General features: G+C 29.0%; 1 protein-coding gene across 1 annotated transcript; it reads left to right on the top strand.

Annotated features, from left to right (window-relative positions):
• The first annotated feature begins 503 nt into the window (after positions 1 to 503).
• Positions 504 to 1,019, top strand: LOC131935590 (transmembrane protein 11-B, mitochondrial-like). Its single transcript, XM_059292076.1, has one exon. It carries the CDS (start codon positions 512 to 514, stop codon positions 1,007 to 1,009), a length of 498 nt encoding a protein of 165 aa, XP_059148059.1. The 5' UTR covers positions 504 to 511; the 3' UTR covers positions 1,010 to 1,019.
• The last annotated feature ends 696 nt before the right edge of the window (positions 1,020 to 1,715 follow it).

Genomic DNA, 1,715 nt, shown 5'->3' with positions numbered 1-1,715 from the left:
CAAGTGGGGATCGATAATGCTTTATAACTTCAGAACTAAACACTATTATATACATCGGAGTCAGTATAAATACTCGTTGTATCTTTATTCGGTTTTGTATTAAATATTCATCACATCTGACTATCAAAGTCTTGGCCCTAAAACTTCCCTACCCTACATATACAATATGTCATATCCCTTTTATGTATACTTGATACAAATACTTCAGAGAATTACTATATTTATAGGGGACAACTCTAAACCTTTGCTAATTTTTATACATACCAACAATTACAATACTGAATCTAGCACATTCAAAACAATCATCATGAACCGAAGTCTATTTTGTTTTATATGAAACACTTTGACTCATCTTCAATGAATATAACGTAGCCTTTTGATTTGTAAAAAAAAAAAAACTACATTTTTTAAAAGCATTTTTACTTTACTATGGAGACAAATATCATATGTAGAAATAGAACTAATTATTAGCTAACAACATTTAACCAAACTATTTCAGCGAATCAATCAAATGACAAAAGACTTGACCATCCTTCTAAAAATCTATGAACATGAATACTCAACAGAAGAACTTAAAGCGGAGCTGAATAGAGTACTGGAAAGTAACGCCCAGACAATAATTGTAGAGCCAGCAAGATTGGGAGAAGACACAGTTAGATGGATAGCACGCGGAAACCGTCTTAACGAAACAGCTGTTTTGTCTGGTGTGGGATGTCTTGTTGGTGGCTTATTCTTGCCTAATCGGGGAATCGTGTTCTTACTTATGGGATTCACAAGTGTAGTTTGTGCTGGTGTGTATGCTATATCATGGCAGTTTGACCCGTGCTGTAAATATCAAGTCGAGTATGATCACATGCCAGTACCCAAAACTCCTCTACTTTCTTTAACAGCAACTACCCCTGTGGTGTTAGTAAGAAAAGATGACTATCGAAAAAAAGTTCTTCAAAGTATCTTAGCAATAGCTGCTGGTTCTTTCTGTTTTTATAAAATATATACATGGCATTCATAACAAAATTAGAATAAATGAGTTTAGTGTATGTTAATGGTACTAATATCACCCTAAAAAACCTCTTATTATATTATACCTGTAGGTTTGTAAGTTTATATATATATATATATATATATATATATATATATATATATATATATATATATATATATATATATATATATATATATATATATGTATATATATGTATATATGTATATATATATATATATATATATATATGTATATATATGTATATATGTATATATATATATATATATATATATATATATATATATATATATATATATATATATATATATATATATATATAATGGGCTGGCCTATTAAATATAAATATTTTAACGATTATTAAATTCTATAAGGCAAGGGAACAAAACTAAACACGATCAATCACTAGTCTACGGTTGTTAGCTGTTTGTTCACAATTGAAAGCAGACCACTTGTGAAAAAAGTGACAGATTATTTTCTTTTAAAGATAGCCTGCTTCAAATCCGAGTATCAATCAAATATTTAGTCGTAGGCCCTAAATATCGTCGACTTTATTAAGAATGCAAAACATGCTAAAAATTAAAGTCTTTTGTAAGCCTACTAGTTGTTCTTGAAGAGGTAAACATAACTTACAGTTTAAATTTTAACATGTATGTTTGTTTGTTTTTACTTTCCTAATGCGTCGAGTAAGCTGAGACCGACATTTAAATAATTG

This window comes from Physella acuta, unplaced genomic scaffold (assembly GCF_028476545.2).
Source record: "Physella acuta isolate Inbredline_101_S28 unplaced genomic scaffold, ASM2847654v3 ptg000150l, whole genome shotgun sequence".
Classification (NCBI taxonomy): Eukaryota; Metazoa; Mollusca; class Gastropoda; family Physidae; genus Physella; species Physella acuta.
The sequence above is the reverse complement of the archived record's forward strand: the minus strand, read 5'-3'. Positions and strand labels throughout refer to the sequence as shown.